The sequence below is a fragment of the Podarcis cretensis genome (genome assembly GCF_951804945.1).
Source record: "Podarcis cretensis genome assembly, chromosome: 1".
Classification (NCBI taxonomy): domain Eukaryota; kingdom Metazoa; phylum Chordata; class Lepidosauria; order Squamata; family Lacertidae; genus Podarcis; species Podarcis cretensis.
Genome location: NC_137170.1, coordinates 78,580,960 through 78,604,302, shown reverse-complemented (window position 1 = coordinate 78,604,302; position 23,343 = coordinate 78,580,960). Strand labels below are relative to the sequence as shown.

Here is a 23,343-nt window from a genome sequence, read left to right as displayed (position 1 = left end):
AGATCTGTACTCCAGAACCCTCTCTCCTCAGCTGCTGCCTTGTCAATGTCTCAATTGTCCAGAGCAGCGAAAGGAAATATTTGGCCCTCCATATTGCTGCACTTCAGCTACCAACATCCCTGACCATTGGCAAAGGCTGGCTTAAGCTAATGGGAGTTGGAGACCAGCAACCTTTGTAGGATCTCAAGCTCCCCACTTCTGGACCAGAGGCAATGTTTACCAAGGTGTGGGGACTATATATTTTCTGTATAGCAGTACATGTCAAACTTGATTTGTGACACCATTGCCTCCCTCTGCACAAACTGATTATTCCTTCATCTTGCATCCTTCAGCATGTATTAGAGCAACAAGCGTCTGTTACCAGTTTTGTGTGAATCTCAAGTAGCAAGAACATGGAGCCCATTACTTAGAAGTCCCTGGCTTTAGGTCTACTTCTGCTGTCAAACTTCAGTGTTAACACATAAGGTGACGAGCTTCTTGTCCTTGATGCCTATGAAATTAGACAAGCTTGAATAAGATCCTTATGGCCACTTAAAAAACAATCTGGTTTAGCTATCTAATCCATCTAAGGGGGGAGTGTGTGCAAAAACCTCGCCATCTTAGCTAATGGCAGGATTTAACTGTTGTGTCTTAAGGGGATTTGTTCTCTCTGGATTTCAGCTTGGTGAGATGAGTGAGAAGAGCCGTTTTATTAATTTGTCCCCATCCTTGCACATTCCCGCCTCCGAGAACAAGGACCTGCCATAGCTGTCAACTTTTCCCTTTTCTTGCGAGGAATCCTATTCGGGATAAGTGAATTTCCCTTTAAAAAGGGAAAACATTGACAGCTATGGGGCCTGCCCATTCACAAAATTGTGCTGGTACTGGGAAGGGGCCAGTTTCCAAACACTCATTTCATGGGAGCTAATACTAAAATACAATGAATACCCCCCCCCAAAAAAAAAAATAAACCGAGTACAAGACAGAGGTGGGGTCTGAGCCCCCAAACCACTTTATTGAATTGACATTGCTAGGAAGATCCTGGCACACAAAGATCTCACAGCCAATGGTAGCCTCCCTTACAGTCAGTTTTCAGGGCCAAACAGAAGAAGAGTTTTGCTTGATCAGACACATCCAGTCCAGCACCCTGTTCTTAAGAATAGCCAGACAGGTGCCTCTGGACAACCTGTAAGCAGGACATAAAGGCCTTGTTGTATACTCCCAGGTATATACGTACTCTGATTGTGGAGGTTCCATTTTGCTATAATTGCAGATAACCTTCCATGTACATGCCCTCTATGGATTTCTCTAATCTTTTAAAAATCCATCTAAGCTAATGGTCCCCACTGAGTCATGTGGTAATGAATTGTATAAGATAAATATGCATGGTATAAAATAGTAGTTTGTTCTGAACCAACTGCTAGTGAGTTTCCCTGAGTCGTCCCTGAGACATAGGTGGACAGGTAGGAGGCTTGTTGGGCAGGCAGACAGTTGGGGAGGAATTGGACCATGCCATGCTCCCAGTTAAGGTATGAATTGGACTCAGAATAAACTGGACTATTTCTGAGATTTGGGGCAGTTTTTCTGAGCCACAGTTCTAAGCATGCTGAGGGGAGCTCTCCCTACCATTAAAAGCAATGTTTGTTTCATGTTTTTGCCTTTAAACAATTTGTTCTTCCTAAGTCCTTCTTTGCTTGCCTCCTCATCAATGTGCATTTGTTTTGCCGGCAACTGTTTCTGATTTGGGCAAGATTCCCATTTTTAAAAGAAAGGGTTGACACTGCTTTTAGCGATGTAAAGGCTTCCTTTTAAAAATGGAAATCTTTTCTTGAAGGAATTTAACCTCCTCTAACCCCACCCTCATTTCCTTTTTAGAAGTCTTCTCATTTTATTTTGAACTTGAATTCCCTTTCTGAAACTAAATGTGTGAGACTTTCTAGGCAACGTGTGTGTGTGTGTGTGTGTGTGTGTGTGTGTACCTTCTTTTCACATGTTATGTTGAGCAGTGCTGTGGTCACTGTTCCAAGCAGAAAACAAGATCTATGTGTTGCAGCCAATGATGAGCCCTTGTGACATTCCTTTGTGTTCATGTGAGCTTTTGAGGATGCTTTTGAGAATTTAGACCTAGAAGATGTGTGTTCTTCAGGTCAGTGTCCCCATAAGGTACAAGGCCGAGGAACTAGAGCTTGGAGTGCAATAAGCAGAAGATATTGTTCTGTTCACTATGTGATGCTGGAAGACTAGGATCCCTGTATCCAATCCACAGGTTCCCTTTTGCCAACAGCTATGTTCAGTGTTGCATACATAGTTGTATTCAGAGGTGACTCCCCTCTAGCTGAAGTGCTTTTTCTTGTGCCAGGCAGGCCACCTGATTTCCACCAATCCCCTTTACCAATTGCACCCCTCTATTCCATATCTGCTCCTGCTCCAGATGGCCTGCAACCAAGAGAAGCTTTTGAGAGGCATGGGGAGGCTGCACTGGGTAGGAGGGGTTGGCAGAAATCATACCTTGCAGAAAGGTTTCTTAGAACTACTAGTGACTTGTTCCCCACTACACCAGCAATAGGGAACCTGCAGACTTCTGGATGCTTTGGACTCCACCTCCCCTCAAGCCCCAGCCAGCATAGTCAGTGGCCAGGCATGATTGGAGCTGAACTTTAATAACATCTGGATGGGCATAGGTTTCCCATCCCTGTCCAATTGGATGTTCATTTCTGCTCCTGAAGAGGACTCTTATGCACTGTGGACACACAGAGGCCATGGTAGGGTAGGCCTCATCTTCAGACCTCCAGTTCAAGGTGGTTCTGCTGTTACTGTCACCAGGTCATGGGTAACAGGGTGGGCTAGCAGGAGAAGGTGTTGCTTGCCACGTCTAGCTTTGCCCACTATGTATTGTATTCACTGTAGCACTAAGGATGACGTTCCGTCAGTGCTACACACCCTCTCCCTCTTTTCATCCTACTATTCACCCTCTAAATCTGTTCTGGGGTCTCCCAAAACTCCAGAGCACATGTAGGGATGGTGCAGGGAGAGGAAAAGGGGGAATTCTGATGCATTAGTGCAAACCCTTACACTAACACAACTATTTAGTTGACTCCCACCCTATGTGTACCCTCTAGGGCAGCGGTGGGGGAAACTGTGACCTTCCAGATGTTGCTGGACTCCCAACTCCTGTCAGCTTCAGCCAGCATGGCCAATGGCTAGGGATAACAGGAGTTCAGCAACATCTGGAGGGATACAGCTTCCCCAGCCCTATCGTCAGGGTCGTCAGAAATAACTTGACTTAAAAGCATTGTCATTATAGCCTTCTGCTGAGTTGGAAACACTCAAACCATGCTGTGTTTTTAAGGCAACAAATTGTTCCCATGTCCAGGATATAACAGTTGCAATTTTACGAGGGAAAACATTTAGCTGCCAAGATCATGGACAAAGTGTAACTAACAACATGAACTGAAAACAACCTGGGGCGTAAAGAGGAAGTCTTTTTGATTGTGCGCAGCTTCCCACTCCTGAAACAAAATAGGCCTTTCAGTATTTTTCTAAGGAGATTTTTGCTCTGTTAAAGTTGATGCCTTAGAATGAACAGCTCTGACTTTTTTTCTAAAGCTGTCAGCGCATGTTGTGAACCCGGGGAGTTATGGGAACAACAATTTAGAGTTCCTAAACAGCAGAAAGGGGCCAACTATTGCTGTTAGAAATCTTTCTTAATGCCTCTGAAATAATATTATAGTGTAAAAAGAAAGAGACAATTTTATTTTCCTTGGTGTTAAAATTGTAGTAGAATGTGCTCACAGAAAATTAACTAGAATTATTCTGAGAGCATAGCATTCTCCAACTAAGCCCTATAAGCAGATGTAAAATACAACTGAATAGAAGAACAGATTTCCCCCCACAATTCCCTATGTATAATGCATGACCAGTATTAGCTGGGTTTTTGTGTGTGTGCTGTTGTTGCAAAAAAAAGCTTACTTAAAGCTAAATGAGAAGGCGCTGCAGTGTGTGTGGATCCTAATCTGATAACAAACCCAGGAGCTGTTGATTAGATGCATTTTCTAGACAATAAAAGCAATAAGATCACTTAGGGGCACAAAGACCGTTAGGATGAACAATGAGGCAATTTCTACCACCATATTATAAAATGTGTGCAGAACTGAAGCACCCAATTGAATTCTTATATTTGAAGTTACTTGGGATTATTCTGTTTACAGTAGTGCAAGATCAATCGAAGTCTGAATAATTTACTTTCTAACTTGCTTAATAACCAAGAATCTCTAAGTCTGCAACCCCCCAGCTGCGCCCCAGTGTTTGTATGCAAGAGGGATGGGTGTGCAAAGCAGTGACTTCATGGTTTACTTAGTGTATAGGTGAAGCAAGTCTGCTTGTAGAGATGTAGCTGAATTTTGTTATTCCTTGGCTCAGAAAATGATTCTTGGTGACTTGCAATTCTTGTCTTAAAAACAAGGTGAACCTTATGATCTTCAAGTTGTTCTTTGGCTTACCCACTTACCAGCTACCCTCTCCATACATGTGTGCTTTCATCTGCATGATACATGAACTCATGGGAGGGGCAGTAACCAGAGCAGGTGCCGCTCACAACACTGTCTCATAACTCCAGCTGTGCCTATGGGCCCCGCAAAAGTTAGCCACCCCAATCTATGAAGTGCAGCAGTATCAATAAAAAAGAGAACACCATACTAAAACATGAAGCAAGGTACCAATCCATCAGCAGAAAAACTGAGTTCTAAGAAGAAAATTTTAAAAAATGAAAAACTCTGTCAACACCAGCTTACATGTTTTCAAGAAAACAATTTCTTTTCAAAATGAAGGCTCTCCTTCACCTCTTGGCAACTCCAAGGCAGCTCACCATGAAGAAGAGTTGCCCAGCTTACATGAAAGTCCTTCTTGTGTTACCCCTGTTCAGGCTGTCCAGAGAATAAAGATAAGGAAGAGAAGTGGCAGTATATCTGCTGTAATTGGGTAGGAAAGAGGAGGTGTCAAAAATAATTATTCAGTACAAGCATTCAGAACTTGCTGTATTTTAATTCAAGGCGGGATAAATGCTGCCGTCATCAGGAAGCTAGCCGAAGGTGTCATCTTTGATAAACAGGGCCTGCCTTACACATTTCCTGCGAAATCAATATAGGCCTGGTACTTATTTGCTAATATATCATGCCATCTTAGCAGTTCTGTTTTTGTTTTTGTCACTCTTTTGTTTCAGTGATTAGTGTCTCCTTTCACCGTGACAATTTGGGGGCCTTCTGGAAGACAGTAAAGCTATCAAAACCAGCCCCGTTAGTGGTTTGGTTTTTGTTTTATTCCACACAGCAGCAAGCTCTGAAAACTGTCAGGAGTCATTGTTTCATCACTCTTCTGTGAATTGTTTGGCACTGCAAACAAGAAATGGTGGGGAACTAGCGGAAGGTTCGGAGGAGGGCAATACATTAATAACCGAGTACAATTATCCATAAATCGCAGGAGCATGGATGTCAAGGGTAAAAAAATCAAAACAGACAGGCATCAGACAACCCTGAAAACAAAACTTTTAAAGCGCATTTCTTTGTTTGTTTCAAAGTCCCTTGCTATTTTATTTCTTACCTATGTCCCACCTGACCAGAAACCCCTCTCCTAGTATCCTTTACATGCAGTACCCGCCAAACTATTCACAATAAACATTTTAAGAGTGTACATAAAGAGTAACCAAACTGCATGAAAAGCAGTTGTTTTCATATGGCCCAATAGACCTTAGAAAAGGCTCAGGGATGAATGTTTATGTTTCTTAAAGGCAAGGAGGCTCAGAGGAATCTTTGTATGAACAATTCATTCTATTAAGTAGAGGCCACCACCTCAACTTGGCAGACCTCACCATCCTCATAGATTTCAAAGTGTACTATCTACTATCAGGCAACTGTACCTTTCTCATTAGTATACAGTTGTCAGGGGAAGTGGTAGAGACATACTTTAGTGCATAGAATGTGTTTGACTGCATTTTACCAATAAAAAAAATATTTTCCATGCTAACAAAAGTTTTAGCAACAATCTAGTTATATAATTGTTTCAAGCATATACTTAAGACATTAATGGTTAATATAGCATCTCCCGAGCCAAGGAGATACAACCTTTAGATTTGAAGGCAGCCCCATATAGGGGAGTTTTTAAATGTTTTATTATGTTTTTATATACATTGGAAGTTGCCCAGAATGGCTGGGGCAATCCAGACAGATGGGTGGGGTACAAATAAACAATTATTCTTGCTGTTGTTGGACTGGATGTCCCTGTTTTCATCAGAGAAATGTTGGAGGGTATAAGATGGGAGTATGCTGCTTCAGACAGAATCCTATGTGTAAATCCTATGTGTGTAATTGTCTGAATAGTCATATGATGCGTTCTTGGCTTTCTTTTTTCCTAACATCTTCTAATTCTAAAGATTTTCTATGACCCCTTCTTTCTTTTTACAACCCACACCCTTCTTGCAGACATTTAGTTAATATTTTCTCTATTGTTTGAGTGAAAATGGCACATCTGTCTTGCATGCATAGCTTCTCTTTTGGCCTTTTGAGATGGGTAATGTGCAGTTCTAAATCTCAGTTTTGAAAGGCAAGGAACTTAAATGGCATTATTCTTTGTGATTGGTCTCATGCAAAATCCCTTTTATTTTGTTTTTTCTGCTTAATTTTTGGCATTTCTATATGAATCATTGCAAATGTTAGCATTTGCTCACCGTTATAAACCACAAATTAATAAAAGTTTGCTGTGTAGACTAGATACTGACTGAAGGCTAATCCAGACAGGATTTTACTCATCTCGTTTGGCCTTGTGGGTCAGTTGTTTTAAACAAGTAACTTGCATGGGGATGAGGGGGATGAGATGAGAGGGATTTAAGTCTTTGCCCCTGCCATGATTCTAGCTGGAATCATAAACCACCCCCTACAAACCTGCTGTTCATAGTAGGATGAATACTCTGATTGGTGCCAAGTTAATTCAGTAAAAGACCTAGTCCAGGAACTGGGATTTCACCTATACTAGATAGGGTAGCACGTCCCTTAAAAACACAGTTTCATAGCTTGGGGGTGCTCCTGAACTCAGGCTTGAACCTGGATGTCCAGTTGGGCATTGTGGCCAGGAGTGCCTTTGTGCAGGTTAAGTGATATCCCAATTGTGCCCATTCATGGAAGAGGGTAGTTCTGGCCATGGTGACAGATGTCATGGTTACAGCAAGCCTTGCAATGTACTGTATGTGGAGCTACCTTTGATGAGTGTCTGGAAAAAGTCACATTTGCTCTCTGCCCTCATTTTTCTCATCCATGAAACTCTCCCCACAACCAGATCGAGAGCATGAGCCTGTGGTACCATCTCTTACTTGAAAAGCAGCTTTCTTATTTCCTGGTAGGGGAGCTTGCAATGCTAGGTTATCACCAGCCCTATATCTTGCATACACAGTATATGATTTGGATAATCGTACTGGATTCTGCAGGAGTCTCACAATGGAGGTTCCTTGAAGACACATCTCCTGTTGGAAATGAGATGGGATGGAATCCAGTCCTTGAGCAGTTTTGAGAATATGGCTGCCCTTGACACACACCTCAGCTGGGAAAGGAATAATAGAGGAAAGATCTGTGCATTATTTGCCAACAGCAGAGAGCAAGATTGCAGCTGGTTATTGCCTTGAAATTCCAAATATCTGAACTGCCTTCATTATTTTGCGACTCTCTTTTAGTCTCCAGCTACACCAAGACTTCATTAGCTTCTCTCAGTGTGTGCATGTCCTTTAAGCAAAAATGTCAATTTGAGCAAAAGCACTCTGTCGAAATCCTTGGGCTTAATTTCCAATCCCAGCTGTGTGGCATTCTTTCTTCATGAGACTAGTCCAAATTTCCATATCTGCCTGTGAGAGGGGTGATCACAACACTTCCATACCTCCTGCTCGTTCTTTCTCCCTTGTCTCTTTCATGTGAAGGCTTTAAGGGATCAGAGTCTCTGGCTTACTATGTTCATAAATGCACCCAGCATAACTGTGCATCAGTCCTAATGGATGATACTCTACCAGGCTATGTGCACTGTGTGATTTCGATGAATAGAAATATGCATAACTGTAAAACTAATTATAGCTATATTTTGCACTTCTTAGATACTGCTACGTCTGCTATTAGTGATAATGAAGGATACTGGTGGTGATGATTATGATAATAGCTTCCTTGGAAGTGCAACTGTCTAATCTTATGTCTCCTTTTGTTTTGTTTTTTCTCCTAGCTGGGAGGCTGTGGGATCCTTGGAGTTGGCATATGGCTAGCAGTTACCCAAGGGAACTTCGCTACCCTCTCTTCTTCCTTCCCTTCCCTGTCAGCTGCCAATCTGCTGATCATCACAGGGACTTTTGTAATGATCATTGGCTTTGTGGGGTGCATAGGAGCCATCAAAGAAAACAAGTGCCTCCTGCTCAGTGTGAGTATAACATAATGGCTCTGTTGTCTACCTGCATCCTGCTTTGTGGCCTCTGGGTGCTTGTGTTGATATTGAATTGATGCACAGCATTTTCTTAATGTTGGGTACTGTGCATTCTAATTGCACAGTCACCTCAACACCATATGCTGGAAATAGCCAACTGTTTTTGTCTGGGGTAAGACATATGCAATGAATATGAATGGCATTCAAGATACATATTAAGCAGTTATGGATGATGGGGTACATGCTGATGTGCATCTAGGAGAGCCACCTAGCTAACAAAATGGCAACTTAAAACAAGGCTCTTAACCCTTGAGCTAGATAATGAAAAAAAATATAAATTTAGACATTTAAAGATGCAAGTGGGAGCACATCAGTAACATTGTTATTTGTTTATTTGATAAACCATAGCCATCACCAATATAAAGATAAAAATGGCAGTCCTGTAGAGCTGGTTGTCCTGTTTTTAGTTCTTAGCTATGATTTGCTTTTAACTATCAAATATATGAAATACTTTAATAATTTTCCTGGAATGGTCATGGAAGAAAAGAATGTGCAAGTTGAGTGAGGGTTTAAAAGAGTCCCCCCCCCCCAGATTCAAACATAATACAGAGCTGTGGGTTGCTCTTAAAATGGAAGTGGAAGCCTTCAGTCTTCGCCTCTCACATATAGATGAGGAGAGAGGATTAGGAGTTTAAGAATTAACATGGCTCATTCTCAGTTGCATTAATCATAGTTTATATAATCATCAGAACTGGGTGGTAGTGTGGCAATAGGTGAAAATCAGTGCTTTTTTCTGGGGGGACGCAGGGGTACATATACACCTAAACATTTTGTGAATCTAACGGGAGAAGAAACTAATTCTTTTTTAAAAAATACCGTATTTTTTGTTCTATAAGACTCACTTTTTGCCTCCTAAAAAGTAAGGGGAAATGTGTGTGCATCTTATGGAGCGAATGCAGGTTGCGTAGCTATCCCAGAAGCCAGAACAGCAAGAGTGATTGCTGCTTTCACTGCGCAGCGATCCCTCTTGTTGTTCTGGCTTCTGAGATTCAGAATATTTTTTTTCTTGTTTTTCCTCCTCCAAAAACTAGGTGCGTCTTGTGGTCTGGTGCGTCTTATAGAGCGAAAAATACGGTAGTTTCTTCTCTAGCACGGTGAATCGTCAGTTACGTTGCTACCCCCGATGGCGGCCTCATTTCCTGTCACAGTGTTTCCTGAGTCTCAGACAAAATGAGAGTACCCCTAAACATTTTTTTTAGAAAAAAAGGCACTGGGTGAAATAACTCACCAATGTGTAGATGCCCACACATATCATGTAGCGTTAGAGAGCCAAAATGAGACAGGGTTTCACGAGGGTTCCTTCTGTTTTCTGTTGTGTATTTTATGCAATTATGTTATTTTGTTCATAATTCATTTTAAAAATCACATGGAGTTTGGGACAAGTACTTTCTCAGTCATAGATAATGAAAAACAACTTTTCTATGATTTTGGGGCTGACAGTAGTACACAGCAAGTGATCTGAATTGTCCCCATTGTGATCTGGGTGATCCTCACGTCTCTCATGTTTGAAATAGCTGCTTAGCAACCTTTGCCTCTTGTTAAAGTTTAGGGCAGTGAGCAGAACTGAATGCTACTTTTCATTCTGGAGCAGTCATTCCCATTAAATCATTCCAGTCAGCACAATTTAGAGCAGGCTGAAAGCTAAAAATGAGAGGCAGAAGAAAGTTAGCTTAGAGGCAATTTTGTTCCCATTGTTTCTTGATTTTCTTGAAGTACGGCACACCTTAAATTGTACCCTGCCATGTCGGAGAGGAAAGCTGTCATCTTGTCCTCCTGTGCCTCGTATAGTGTGCAGTGCCTATGTATGTGGACAGTGGGTGGTTATTTTTTGCTGGCCTTTACATCAGTGAGAAAACATCAGTGTGGGGCTTTGTGTATTCAGAAAATCCCCAGGGATACCATTAAGTACATTGGTGAAACCCAGCTACATAGATGTTTAATACATGTTGGTATTAACATATAAGGCCCTGTGCAGCTCAGCCCTGTGCACGTATATGCCAAAATGGCTTCAAAATAGCAATATGGTTTCTGACTTGTTAACCACAAGCAGTTTGGTTCCTGTTTTCATAGGATAGGACTGTATACAGTAACATAGACCCAACTCCCTGACTGACTTGGGAAATCCAAAGCTAAAGCAGCCCCAACAGGTCTGACAGCACTCACCCACCCCACCAGCCCAGGAAATTGGTTCCATCGTCAAACTGGTTTTTTTGCACACCTCTTCAAATCACCTCAATATGTTTTGGCTGTGACATTCAAACTGAGCATTTATTTTTATTTTCTGCTTGTGTTGGCCTACTCACAATAAGCAAGGAATGTCACAGCTGGAATTTAGAAGAAGAAAAGAAAAGAAAAGCACCATGAGTCTACTAGGCATGTGAATTGGCTTTCAGGTGTCATTTTTTTCAAAGGTGCCCAAGCTTCAGAGTCTCATCTGTGACAGGCCTATATATTAAGGGGGGAAAGAAGAAAATGTACTTGAAATAGGCTTCTAAAAAGCATTCTGTTTCCAGCTTTATTGAAAGAACTGACGCCCAAAACTCTTACCAGTGACAGGGAATTTGACTAGCGAAATGTTAAAAGGTGTGTGAGGGAGAATGGTAAGAGATTGTCCTGTGAATGATTTTCTGTCCATAGTTTTCCCACACAAAGTTGTATGTATTGATCCTTGTCTGGTGTTTCAGCTTCTGTTGTTTTAATGGCTTCAGACAGGAGTTGGGAGGGAGGGAGGCGACATCTGTAAGTCAGTTGGCTGGCAAGAGGCGTCCTTTGTGAAAGAACTCCTGCTTTTTTGCAGAGCATGCAAAAAGTTCCGGGTTCAGTCTCTGACATCTCCAAACAGGGCTGGTCAGAAACCCCAGAGAGCTACTACCAGTCCATTTAGAAAATGCAGAAATACCTGGACCAAGTGTCCAACACAGCATAAGGCAGCTTCTTAAGTTCCTGAATTACCAGAAAGGAAGGGGATATTTATCACTGACCTATAGTTGTTGAGTACCTCTTGGTCTAGGGATGGCCTTTTGGGGAAGGGGTGTACTGGTGCTTCTTTCAAGGCTTCCAACATGATCCCTTCTCACCCAGTCAATCCCCACCTGTTTGCCCACCCTGTCTGGCTTTTGACCATGTTGGACTGCTGAGAGTTGGAGTCCCAAAACAGATCAGCAAAAGATAATCTACACCGCTTGACTGCAGCTTTCCAAGTTTCCAGACATGGGTCTTTTGCAGACTTACCTGGTGATACAGAGGGGGGAACATGAGACCCTTGGCATGCAAACCATGCGCTCTGCCACTGAGCTATGGTCCTTCTAAACTCAAGCGGATGAAGAAACCAAAGTCTTTTCTGGATTGTGCAGCACTTTAGAATGCAGGTGGGGGAAGTCACATCTTTGGCTCCTACGACCTCCATGAGGAAACCAGCATATCCAGGAGAATGAAGGTGATGGTCCTACAGCTGTTGTTTCTCCCCGACCAGACTGAACATTGGAAGCTGCCTTGTCTTGAGAAAGAACATTGGTCCAGCTAACTCAGTATTGTCTACAGTGAGAGGCAACAGCTCTCCAGGGTTTTAACTTTCCCAGATTTACATGCGCGGAACTAAACCTTGGACCTTTTGCGTGTAAAGCAGGTGCTCTATCACTGAGAAAATTGGAGAAAAAGCAGGTCTCTTTCTGTGGATAATTGTAGATGGACCTCTTCATTGCCTGTTGATTGAAAAGTACTAATTGCCCCTCTCACTAGCTGAGTTCTTTCCAAGCTCCCTTCCGTTCTCCTTTATTCTTTTACAAAGGGAGTTATTTGAAGTTCATTTTTCAGAGCCTAGATAAAGCCAGAGGGTCTCCCCACACCATGCTCCTCTCATTTGTTTTAATTAGTAGGCAGAGCCATTGCTGAAGGCCCAGACAATGAGATGTAAATTAAGATATAAAACCCTAGATATAACCCTTAGACATAAACCCTTTTCCCCCTGTTAAACTTTCCTCAGTCTATTTTTAGCTGACCTGAATAACATATGGAGACATCAGACCTTTAGCTAGGATTCAAAGAGCAGTTCAAATTGTCGGGTGTTCTAACAAGGCACAGGATCCTCTTTGGGACAGAGCAAGTCAGTTGTTGGCAACTTGTGCAGTCTGCGGACAGAGGGAGAACCAGGTGTGCAAAAAGAAATCCTCGGAAAAATATAGTGGACGGTGCTAATGGCAATTTTCAGTGGGCTAGCCACCAATCCCTTCTTGGCTTTTTTTCTGGGGGACTTATCTGCTTGCAAGAGAGGTTCTCGTAAAAATAAGCCCTGCTGAATCAGACCAGGGGCCCATCTAGTCCAGCATCCTGTTCTCATAGTGGCCAACAAGATGCTCATGGGAAGCAAGCCAACAAGCAGGATCTGAGCATCCTCCTGCTCCGTATTACGTAGAACACAGGAATCTGCCTTATGTTGAATCAGGACATTGGTCTATCTAGCTCAGTATTGTCTGCACTGACTGGCAGTGTCAGCCCTGAACATTGCTACACAGTCTGCCCTGGGAGCCCTAACCTGATCCATTGCCTCAGTTATGGTGCAGGATGCTATCCTGTTTCTAGTGTAAGGGTTAACTGCCAGTCCAGTGGCTTCTGTAGGGAGGGAGGTGCTATCTTGTCCTTTGCCTCAGGCAGCAAAATGTCTTGGGCCAGCCCTGTCTCTGACTGCATGATCAGCTGCCTGCATTTCCTAAGAAAGCCTTGTTCTTACTTTACACCAGTGTATCACACAGAGATATAGGGTTGTATTCAACATAGCACTAAGTTCCTTCAGTGCAAGGATTTCTCCTTGTACAATGGAACTCTCTCCCTTTCTCCTCCCCCTGTGTGCCCTCTGAATTTGAGGGGTCATGCAGGGCCTGCATTACGGGAGGAGGGGGGGAGTCCCATTGCGCTGTCATGGTTATTTAGTTGCATGCCATACCTTTCCCCCACCCTTTTTATTTCACATACTTTGCATGCTGTGAGGCATTGCATTCTTATAACTATGATTCAAACCTGGCTCTTCCGTTAACTGCAGTGTGAGTTACATAACCCAGGGAGGTTGCAGGTTCAGAATCTATATATGTATCTGCTTTGGCATTTCAGTGAAACAGCTATAAGGTTTCCTTATACAGGATGCTCCTCAGCTGCTGCGACTTCTTAGAGCCCCCATTAAAGTCTAGGAAATAAGCCAGCTTCCTCTTGCTTAGCATCTGGCCCACTAAATCTTCTTAAAGGGTTCTTTGCTTCTTTATGCAGTAAAGATGCCTACATTTTTAAAGTTCAGTGGTGCTGTCTGTTTAGAGCAGATATTCCACACCACTCTGAAATCCTCATTTTTGCAGTATTGGCATCCAAGACCCGTGGTTTTTGAAGAAGCATATAGCTGGCTGTTGAATCCAAGGGTCAGTGTCTCTTGACCTCCTTTAGCCACATTGGCGAATCCCAGCCCTAAATGTTTGAGATGATACAGAAATGTACTCTGAGTGCCACTTATCTAGCCCCAACAGCTGGTTGCGTTCAGAAGCAGATGGCGCGACACTTGTATGCCCAATGAGGTCAGGGCTTATGATGGCAATCTGTAGATCCTTTGTGTCCCAAGGAAGGTTAGTAATGAAGGGGATGCTAAAGTTAGTGCTCTCTTTCTTTGAATTAACATTCCGCTATTCTGTGCCTGTGGCTAAGTAGCTAAAGCTGCATTGAGTGCTTGCGTTGAATATGACAGAGATCTGTGGTTTTGGTATTTTATGACATTTTATTGATTTGGAGTCTGTTTTCTTCCAAAAGTCATAAAATACAGAAAATGCCATAAAATGCCAATTAAATCTGCTGTCTGACATACAGTTCTAGGGACCGCTTCCCCCCTCTAGATTGCTAAACTAATAATATAAAATGATTCATGTGGGAAGCCCAAGTGAGAATGTGGTGGACTCAACTCCTAAAAACCACAAACTGTGATTTATGAGTCTTTTGCGTTTTAGAAACTGTGTTTTGCTTCTTGAAACAGGTAGCAAGTGCTATAGACCTTAAGCTATCACATATTGTCTAGTATGCTACACAAGGGCATGTGTAATTCTCAGTGAGTACCAATAATCTGGAGCAGGGTGTAGAGTCTGTGGCCCTCAGATGTTTGTTGGGCTCCAGAATAGCCAGTGTGGTCAGTGCTGATGGAACCAGGAGTTCAACAACATCTGGCTAGTTACTGATCTAGATCTTACACATGGCAGATGATGTGGTAAAACTGTCTTGGCTTGAGCACTGCAGCCTGCAGGTGGGAACTGACATGACTGACCCTTCATACAATAATGGTGTTAAATATACTAACAATAATCTCTCCACATAGAAACTTAGTACACAAGGAAGAAGGCTTCCTAGGATTGCATAGTAAGGGTGGTATGAAACTAAGTTTTATTCTGGATAGACCCACTGAAATTAATGGGCCTAACTTAGTAATGTTCATTAATGTCTGTGGGTCTACTCTGAGTAAAGCTTAGTTGACTCCCACTCTTAAGAAACCTTCAGAAACACTGTCCGCTAGGGAAGGGAAATGGTTAGGAAATATAGACAAGCAGACTGAGAGCGGGCAAAGATTAAAATAAAATAGAAAATTGCAATGAAAACACAAACAACATCCTTATGGAGGAAGGAAGGAAATATGGCAAGGCGGGGATCTAAAAATGAGTTAGTCTGAAAATAAGGGTTTGATCTGGGAAGCAAACATTGGAGGCAAACATATGCCAAGCACTTGGCACACAGAATTAGCAGCAGACAAGCGACAGTACCCTGCAGTAATAGCTTTCACAGTGCTCTCCTGCCCATCCCCCCCCCCCCGATAGATATCACTAAGTTGTGACACTGTCAAACAAAGCCCCATGACAGAGGTTATTTTCTGTAATTCACAATACTTGTCTGCTATGTTTGCAGTGGCAATTGGTCAATCAGGAGTGTGAGTCATATGATTAACACGCTCTTCGTCTCCTCCTCTTTCAATCTGGTCCAAAATTGCTAAGATTTTGTTTGCTTTCAATTTAGTGTTAAAGAATGCAATTACTGAAATAAAAGTGACTAATAATGTTAGTTGTTGACTGCATTCACACATAACACTAAGCCCTAGACCATAGAATTACATACATAAGCTCCAGGCTCATGCACTCCTCCCCCTCTCTTGTCCTCCACCTTTCACTTCTCTTTCAACTTTGTTTTTCGCTCTCATTACTTCTAAACTCAGACAAACTATTGCACATGCTAAGAATGGTTTATTCTTTGAAATGAATCAACTCCAACCTGTGGTAAATGATCCTAGCTTGTTTCAATAAACCCTGGTGAAACCACGGTTCAGTAAACCAAGGTTTCAGTGAACCACAACTACTGGTTTGGACACCATCATTTTATTTGTATGCTGCCTTTCCATAACAATGCTCAAGGCAGCTTACAACATACTTAGAAACATAACAAAAGAAGTCATAAACAATAAATAAAATACATCAAAAAGTACACAACCAAATTGAAAATTTCCACATAAATCATAAGATTTAAAAATAAAATACAAAAAAATAACATCCACAACAACCAAAAACTCCTAAACAATACCCCAACCCTATGGGAAACAATGGTTAGTTGCTGCTTAAGATGATATGTAAACCAGGCCATTGCACTAGCCAAAATTAAGTGCTTGTGGGAAGAAAAGAGGCTTGCAGGACTCAAAGGTTGCAGTGTAATTTGAGGGAACCCTGTTGTAAAAGTAGTAGGAAGTTGCAGTATAAACAACTTCATTTTCCTCCCCTTACTCCTACAGAATCGTAGCACATAAAGGCTTACAAAAAAAAATCAGCATAGTGATTCTTAGCCTATAGGTACTCCCTCAGCAAACTTCTCTAGATACCATCTTAGCCATGGAAAACTTCTGTGGTGAAATATGTCTCACTGCAATGTAAGATTAATCTTCTTTATGAGCTTCTGTGTGGATGGTTTGCATTGGGATTGTGTTGTCTCAAAGCATAAATCTTTCTTATATCAGCAGCCTGCAGTCCCACTGAACCACAGCAAAGTGCATTTTTATTCTCCTCCTTATTTATCATTTGAATTGGGAAGCTTACTTGAAAGCAAACCGTAAGAATTTTTAGTGGTCCATGCCCTGAGCCTGTCTAGTCTTCATTGCACTTTGGCCCATTCCAGTTAGCCTTATAACCTGCATATATTTCCATGTTAAAGCATAACAAAAGACAAGGCTGTTTCTAAGGGTGGGTTTTAGGGAAATGAACGGGTAGAAGTGGCTGGCTTTACTAGCGGTTTTTTGGTTTAGCTACTTAGTACATATGCAGCTTCTTGAGGGAAGGTGGTGTTCTACTTTCCATAGCATTTTAAAATTGGGATAAAGGGTCAGCAGTGCCTGCTATGGAAGTTGCCATACAAATATGAAAGAACATAAAATGGGAAGTTGGCCTGCAGCTGGGACTCTTTGAAATATATGCTCCTTGCTCCCTACACTCATGGTTCTGATTTAGGTTGCATACATATGGCATTTTATTCTAGAATCAATGGTAGCTCACACACAATCTAGATTGAATGTTTTTATGTATGCCTATTTGGAAAAAAAAGATATAGGCAGACTTGAAAGGTGTGTTTATGTGTGCATATCCACACCTGCCCAGTTAAATTATGAGTGGGCATATACCAAATTTGCAGTCGTCACTTGATTCACCTGGGACTTGTACAGGGAGGAAAATGCATGAATAACCTAACCAAGGGAAAGGAGTTCAAAGACATATTTGCAAACCACACCATCCTTTGTGGACAGCAGAATCAATCTAGATTAAGAGCAGCAATTTGAGGACATAACTGAGGGAAAAAACTACAATTGGTTAGTGTGCACACGGCCTCATATCCAGTGCCGGATTTATGTATAGGCTAAGTAGGCTGAAGCCTAGGGCCTCTAAATCTAGGGGGACTCGCCAGCCTGCCCGCTCCCCAGTGCCACAGTCTGCCCTCTCCCAAAATTGCAAACCCAATACTTCATGTGAGGGCAGGACAACTTGGGCCTCTAAATCTAGGGGGCTCACCAGCCTGCCCACTCCCCAGTGCCACAGTCTCCCCTCTCCCAAAATTGTAAACCCAAGACTTCATGCAAGGGCAGGGCAACTCAGGCCCAGCAACTATTAGACTTAGGGCTAGCTAGTGGGGCCTAATTTGAAGCAGTGGGGCACAACTTGGTTTTTTTTTTTTTTTTTTTTTTTGTAGGGCCCCAGTTCTCAGCCAAAGTCTGCAAAATCTTATAGATATAAACAAAATCCATCTAGATTGCCCTGGTGCAGGTGCCCCCTTAGGAGCGGCCTGCGGGGCCCAATTTGGCCCAATTGCTCCAGTTGCCTTAAGGTCAGCCCTGATGAGACTGTGCAGGGGTTGGACTGACAAGCCCTGCACCTTCTAGGTCCCTGGTGTCACCATTCAGAGTACAGACTCAAGGACTTGTTATGGAAATAAAGGGGGGCACTTACTGGAAATCAGTTTTGTCACCTCTTCCCCCCAAACCCCGAGACAATGAGCCCACCCACCTTTTATTCACAGTCGCATAAGCATTACACTAGGGACGCGGGTGGCGCTGTGGGTAAAACCTCAGCGCCTAGGACTTGCCAATCGCATGGTCGGCGGTTCGAATCCCCGCGGCAGGGTGAGCTCCCGTTGTTTGGTCCCAGCTCCTGCCCACCTAGCAGTTTGAAAGCACCCTTAAGTGCAAATTGATAAATAGGTACCGCTTTATAGCGGGAACGTAAACGGCGTTCCATGTGCTGCTCTGGTGCCGGTTCGCCGGAGCAGCTTCGTCACGCTGGTCAGGTGACCCGGAAGTGTCTACGGACAGTGCTGGCTCCCAGCCTCTAGAGTGAGATGAGCACACAACTCTAGAGTCTGTCAAGACTGGCCCGTATGGGCAGGCGTACCTTTACCTTTAAGCATTACACTACAGCAGGGTCATAAACTTGTATGTTCAACTGCTGAAATATACACCCAATATGTAGCTATGGAGATTTATGTTACTGCTTTATGAACGTGCACTGTATTTTATGAATGTACTCTGTATTTTGTGAATTACCTAAGAGCCACCAATAGGGAGCTCTAGAATCTGACAGCTAACCAATTGGGTACTACCAAACAGTGACCCCTATTGCTGAAAGCAGGTAACCAGCAGGGAATGCTTCAGCTTAGCCTTTGCACTGTTGACTGAACACCCCCTGCTGTACAGATAATGGAGAAATTGTATCCCTTCTGGCATCTTAGCCAACTCTGGTGCACCAGAAGCACAGAATAGTAGCAAATAAAATTCGCTCATACGTCAGCAACTGATAAGACTTGTCAACTAGTTCTTCCAAAGTCTTCCTAAATTCTAAAGCTCCAAAATACAGGCCAAAAGAGAGCAGGTCTGGGAAGAGTGAGACATACAATGGGCACCACCAGTGAAAAGGCCCTGCTCCATGTAACTCCTGTCCTGTCATTTGATAGAGTGCCCACTTGCCCTCCTTCTTGACATGGAATGCTCTCTATTGGAGTCTCCAGGTCCAGTACAAAGGCCATAAGAAGGGAGAGCAGGGACCTTGAAGTTCCCAACAGTTGTTAATCAAGCAAGCAAGCAAGCAAGCAAGCAAGCACACAGGTCACCTTTGTCACAGTCAGGACACCTATGTCCTGGCCAGGCCTGCACCCAATCTTGTTTTTGTAGAATCTTGTTTGTCCTCAGTAACCAAAATTATATTATCAACATACAGTGGTACCTTGGGTTACGAATGCTTTAACTTACTTTTTTTTGGGTTAGGAATGATAGTAACCTGGAAGTAAGTTGTCCGAGCTCTCTGAGGCCTCCACGGATGCTTCAGAGAAGGTTTGGGAACCTTCAAGCTTCCCAGAGGTCCAAAGTTTAACCTTAGAGGATGTTAAATGCCATGAAAGCTGAACTTGATTCCTTAGAGAGGAACAAGACATGGGAACTAGTTCCATGCCTGCCCAGGCCACAAAAGGTTTACAAAGTTCAATTATTGCAAAAGTTTTTCAGTGTTAATTTTACACATTTTTTTTTAAATCACCATGGTATTTAACAATAATATCTTACTTCCTTTAGAGGAGAAATTGTGAACTGTAGATTTTTAAATACCCGTCATCATCCTTGGCCTCACTCAATTTTGTTTATAACACTCTTCCATTTTCTTCTAGTTGTGAGGGTGCAGGAAGGGGAGGGGCCTCACAAGTGGAATAGCCTAGGGCCTCTCTTCATCTAAATCTGGCCCTGTGTCATTTCCCCCACATCACAGAATGTTGAAAAGAACAATATGCATGTAAGATCTTGATACACATCTACTGCAGTTACCCCTGAATTCGGGGAAAGCTGGATGCAACACAAGTTCCATTTGTCGCTTTTGAAAAGCCTCTTTTTCTCAAGCCACGCAGAAGAGCCTGTAGTTGCATATGCATTTGCTGCTGTTTGTTTTTTTATCAGAATAGGGGGGGGGGAATGAGAGTAATGCCATTTTAACTGCTGCTTAGTTGTCTAATGCTGCGTTGAAGTTGATCATCAAGGATTATTTTTATGGAAGTGGAATTGGCTTGCTTAGCAAAAGCAGCTCCCTAGGGAACAAACAAAAAGACCAGAGAGGCAGCAAAGGGTTTATTTTCTGCAAAAGGAAAGAGGAATAGAGTGGGAACAAGAGAGGATTCCCTGCAGCACTTGGGGTGGGGGCTGTGCATAGGAACAGCAGGAGCCAGCAAGACCCAAATACTAATTTGCTTTATGTTCTTTAAAAAGTATACTGCTAAATTAAGAATCGGACTGTGTCACCTTTTCCTGTAACTTCCCCAGTTGCAGAATGCAGCACACGCACACAGAATAATCCTTCTCACTTTGTACCACATATACTGCTTGAGCAGCAGCTTAGGGAGAGGCTGGCGCTTAGAAATAGCAAACGCTTATGTCCCCATTCCTGCCTTTCCCCCCACATTCTTTTGCAATTTCCCTACACATCACATTTTCAGTACAAATTCAGCAATTGAATATGTCAGGTACCAGGCAGACATTATGCAGAAAATAGTAAGGGCCAGTGTGGTGAAGAGCTCTGGGTTCAAATCCCCATTCAGTCCCTCAGTGACTTCGGCACAGTCACTATCTCTCAGTGTAGCCTACCTCATAGGGTTGTTTTGAGCATGAAATGGTGAACGGTGGGTGGGGGCGGGGACCATTTATATTGCTCTTAAACTCCTTGGTAGGAAAGGTGGGATAATAAAACACAGTGTGACGAAAGAAATACATAGAATGATACTGACTGGTTAAGATTTAAATTTTAAGTCAACTGAAACTTAGCAGCACAGATATTGACTTGCAAAACCCAGATATTACTTCTCCCCCCTACATATAAAATCATGCAATACACTTGTGAGGCCTGATTTTGGAAACAATTGTCAGTTGCTCTTCTTACTTGCCTCATGGCTTCTGAGTGTTTTAGGGCCAGACTAGATGTGACCTGCAGTCTTTCCCATGATTCTCTCTCTCTTTTTCAAACCAGAAGCAGTCTTAAGACACTGGAGGTCTGAGTGGAAAGGGGGGGGGGACTAGTTAACCCTTTCCCCTCTGTCCATTATCCTGCTCAAAATTACTGTGTTCTTCCATGTATAAGACTTGGGGTTGTTGTTTTTTACCAAAAAATTAGGTTTAAAATCGGGGTTTGTCTTATACAGGGATAGTGCTGAGGGGTGTTTTCTTAATTTGGAATCCCCCAAAGTAGGGGGTGTCTCATACATGGGGGCATCTTATACATGGAAAAAATACGGTATCTCCCAGTTGCTTCCCCTCTACATTCACTTGCCATTTCCTATGAGGAAAAAAGCAGCAAGGAAGGTGGTATTTCACAGGAAAATGCCTAGCAAGGAAAGGATTAAGTTAGACTTCTCCCATGTTATTCCTCGCCCTCAAATTTTCAGCTTTGGGAAGTTTGTTTTTAATAGGGGAAATGTACATATGGCTACCTGAAAATCCTAGTTTGATAGTCCTCAGATACATTATCACTACAATTTTATTTCAGCAACTACCAATATTAGAAGCATTTTTTAAAAATGCCTCACTTATGTTTTTAGTGCACCTGGGAGATTTACTAATGTGCCTCAAGACTGAATATTCCGCTACTTTTGAATGTTTAAAAAACTGTCTTCCCAAGAGCCCTCCCCCCTCTCTCTCACACACACAGAGACAGACAGACAGACAGACAGAGAAGAGAGAAGAGAGAATGAGAATATATTACACAGATGTGTACATAAAGGAGAGCCACCCTTTCTCCAAAACAAGATGGCCAAGTGTTACTGCAGAGTTAGATAATGGAATATCTGCTAGGTAAAAGTCTGTGAAAACACAATGAATGTCTGTTCTTGCTGAAGCTAATGCAAGCATCACCCATAGCTGCAGTGCTCGCAGGTCACTGATGTGGTTAGAGCCCTGGTTCTCCTGATCAATTCTTTGACCTCTTTCCAGATGAACCTTGGCCACAAGGCTAATAATATTGTCTGTAGTTTCGTGACTTTGGCCTAGTTCTCACTGAGGTGGTCTGGACTTTGCTGCAGCTGCCTGTAGGTGGGACTCACATGACTGAGTTCTTTTCCACCCACAGAAATTGGGTGTGTGGTGTGAAGAGTTTTCTATGTGCAGGCAATTTTCTTACGTGGCGAAACAATCAGTCATGTCTCACCTATGTCAGAAATGGTACCATTCAGGCAAAGATTTACCTCCTCAGTGAAAACTAGGTCTGATTCCTTCTATGCATGAATGCATATGCTGTGAAGATGAAACAAATATTGATGTCTCTGGGCTTTTGTTTCTCTCCCACCCATTCTTCTCTTGACAGTTTTTTATCATGCTGTTAATTATATTTGTGCTGGAGCTCACTGTCGTGATTCTGTTCTTCGTCTACACCGACAAGGTATGTCAAAATATTTCTTCTTCTTCTTTTCTTTCCCCTTCAGCAAATTTGCTTGCCCCCTTTCCTCATATAAATAAGCCATGAAGCCTTTGCCTTGGCACGCATAGCATGTTTTCTTAAGAGACCACCTCATATCAGAAATAGTGCACACAGAATACAAAAGTGCTCTTCTAGGACATTGGTCCCCTCCTTCTCACTCTCAGTTCAAGGTCAGACATATTCAGACATATTAGCAACACATTTATGATTTAAATACAGAGAATTCTAATCAGGGAAGGCTGATGAAAACTCATGCACTAAAAGGCAGATAGTAATCACATTAAGATGTTCATTAGTAAAGGTATTTATGTTGCTGTGAAAGTTTCCTAATTGGATATTGTTATAGACATTCACCAGGAAATGAGAAATTGGGCTTTGTTGATATGTAAATTTTGACAATTTTTACCTGGTTTTGTTGGAACTGTTAACAGAGAAGGCTCCTTTGATGATGCTGTTAATATGTCTATTCTCACTAGCTCTACCTAGATGACTAGAACTGCAACTGTAGCTGTTAGGCTTCGTATACACTAAAGCGTTAATGTGTACAAATCTGATTTTTCCATGTGCCTCTTTGTGACGTTTCATCTGCACATTAGTGCTTTCAGTTTAAATCTTTCTCAGTGTTTCTCGTACACACTAGTAGGTGGTGCTTGGTAGGATGTATTTTGTGTTGTTACTCCTTCCTCTCGATTACTGCTCTTTGCCCACTGAAAGTTCTCAAAGCCTGAGGCCCTTTGTAGGTATGCATGCAGTATGCATACACCTTTAAAAAAAACGTTTTGTTCATGTAAAGCCATAGCAATGAGCTTTCACCAAATGTTTCAAACAAAGCAGGCAATTTTGCATTTTTATCTTTTTTTCAAATACATATTTTTCAATT

The 23,343-nt window shown here is 42.4% G+C and overlaps 1 protein-coding gene across 10 annotated transcripts in view; it reads left to right on the top strand.

Annotated features, from left to right (window-relative positions):
- The window catches only part of TSPAN4 (tetraspanin 4), a 519,577-nt gene that overhangs the window by 443,183 nt on the left and 53,051 nt on the right, over positions 1-23,343 (top strand). For all 10 annotated transcript variants that reach the window (XM_079985200.1, XM_079985195.1, XM_079985199.1 and 7 more), the window contains 2 exons: positions 8,227-8,418; positions 22,350-22,424. In XM_079985200.1, the coding sequence (XP_079841326.1) occupies positions 8,356-8,418; positions 22,350-22,424 (138 nt within the window). In that variant the 5' untranslated portion in view covers positions 8,227-8,355. The remainder of the gene's footprint in view (positions 1-8,226; positions 8,419-22,349; positions 22,425-23,343) is intronic.